This window comes from Otolemur garnettii, unplaced genomic scaffold (genome assembly GCF_000181295.1).
Source record: "Otolemur garnettii isolate 467f Iridium unplaced genomic scaffold, OtoGar3 scaffold00276, whole genome shotgun sequence".
NCBI lineage: Eukaryota > Metazoa > Chordata > Mammalia > Primates > Galagidae > Otolemur > Otolemur garnettii.
The window spans coordinates 183,931-186,039 of NW_003852671.1; the positions used below are offsets into that span (position 1 = coordinate 183,931).

At 42.5% G+C, this 2,109-nt stretch overlaps 1 protein-coding gene across 1 annotated transcript; it reads left to right on the forward strand.

Moving 5' to 3' along the window:
• The first annotated feature begins 360 nt into the window (after positions 1-360).
• LOC100957920 (olfactory receptor 4E1) lies at positions 361-1,453 on the forward strand. The gene has a single exon (XM_003803028.2). The coding sequence runs from the start codon at positions 438-440 to the stop codon at positions 1,383-1,385; it is 948 nt and encodes a 315-aa protein (XP_003803076.1). The 5' UTR covers positions 361-437; the 3' UTR covers positions 1,386-1,453.
• The last annotated feature ends 656 nt before the right edge of the window (positions 1,454-2,109 follow it).

The following is a 2,109-nucleotide window of genomic DNA, read 5'->3' on the forward strand; positions in this document are numbered from 1 at the left end:
AACAGGAGAACAAGTAGTTTGGGTTAGTGAAAAGTGCAGTCAACAGGACAACAACAACAACAAAACAAATGTTCAAGGCCCAGATTTATGTGACCTCAAACAAATGACTTATTTAGGGTAAGAAGAACCTTAATTTCTTCCCCTGTAAAAATCTATAACCTGTTTGGTCTCTCCCTCGCCCTCTTCAAAGACATTTTATATCTCTGTTTTATTATTCCAAAAGCATATGTTTAGCACCTACCATGTGTCCAGCATGACTTAAGATGTTGAATAAAGATTTTGAAAAGAAACACAAGCTCTGTGACCATAAATTCCAAATGGAGATATAAGTCATAAACACTCAAGAAATCAAGGGACCAAATGATGGATGCATATTTCAATGTTTTATGGGAGCACTTTTTTTTTCTAATTCTTGACAGGAATGCGTAACAAAGAGAATGGAGGAAACTATCCTACTCAATCAAACTTCTCTAGTGGCATATTTTCAGCTTAGAGGTTTATCTGTAAATCAGAAGGTGCAGATGGCTGTGTTTTCCATGTTCCTCATTTTCTATGTCCTGACACTGATTGGGAACATCCTCATTGTCATAACTATCATCTATGACCGCCGGCTCCACACCCCCATGTATTTCTTCCTCAGTAACCTGTCATTCATTGATGTCTGCCACTCCACTGTCACTGTCCCCAAGATGCTGATAGACACCTGGTCAGAGAAAAAGCTCATCTCTTTTGGTGCCTGTGTGACCCAGATGTTCTTCCTGCACCTCTTCGCCTGCACAGAGATCTTCCTCCTCACTGTCATGGCCTATGATCGGTATGTGGCCATTTGTAAACCCCTACAGTACCTGACAGTGATGAACTGGAAGGTGTGTATGCTGCTGGCTATGGCCCTCTGGACAGGGGGGACCATCCACTCCTTAGCCCTGACCTCCCTCACCCTCAAGCTGCCCTACTGTGGTCCTGACGAGATTGACAATTTCTTCTGTGATGTACCTCAGGTGATCAAACTGGCCTGCACTGATACCCGCATCATTGAGATCCTCATTATCTCCAACAGTGGGCTGATCTCCGTGGTCTGTTTTGTGGTCCTTGTGGTGTCCTATGCAGTCATCCTGGTGAGTCTGAGGCAGCAGATCTCTGAGGGCAGGCGGAAGGCCCTGTCCACCTGTGCAGCCCACCTCACTGTCGTCACACTGTTCCTGGGACACTGCATCTTCATCTATTCTCGCCCATCCACCAGCCTCCCAGAAGACAAGGTGGTATCCGTGTTCTTCACGGCTGTCACCCCCCTACTGAACCCCATTATCTATACCCTTAGAAATGAAGACATGAAGAGTGCCTTGAACAAGTTAATGGGGAGGAAGAACAGGAAAGAAGAAAAATGAAAATGTCTAAGTCCTTAGGGTGGTTGGTGCTCCAAATCAAAGAAATGCCTTGCAAAGAGTAAGTTATATGCCATGTTATATGCTGTATTTATCAGAGTGTGTGACTTATGAAATCATCCTTGGCCCAATATCTGACAACCACAGCGATAGCTATGATGGTTAATATCTTTTATATGCTAGAAATTGTTCTGGGCATTAAGCACCTACTTAATTCTCACAATAACCTTGGGAGGCAAGTATTATTCTGCTTGTTTATACATAAAGAAACTAAAGCTCAGAGAGAGCAAATGGCACGCCCAAAGTCACTCAGCTGGGCAAAGATGCAGACAGAATGTGAACCTAAGTGCATCAACACAAACTCAAGCCATTTCCATTATGTCATGCTGATTCCCCTTGCTTTTCTGTTAGGGTGATAACCAAGGTCTCAACAAACCATTAGATTTCTGGGCAGCACTTCCCTATATCATTCACTCAGATGCTTGCACAAACAGCTGGGCAAACACCAGTTAATCAGATCAAGTGAGTTTGCATATCAGTTTGATGAATGAGAAAGATTTGAAACATTGAAGTTATTGATACTCTAAAGTCTCCAAGTAAAGCCTGCTATCAGAGCCATGAAATAGGGATGTCTTCTTATTCATTCATTCGTTTGATAAAAATTTACTCAGCACCTATTTTGTGCTAAGTAGTAAGTTGATAGACATAAATAAGATGTGTATATAGT

Coding starts and splice junctions, on each gene's coding strand:
- LOC100957920 (XM_003803028.2), top strand. CDS start 438: ATGGAGGAAACTATCCTACTCAATCAAACTTCTCTAGTGGCATATTTT.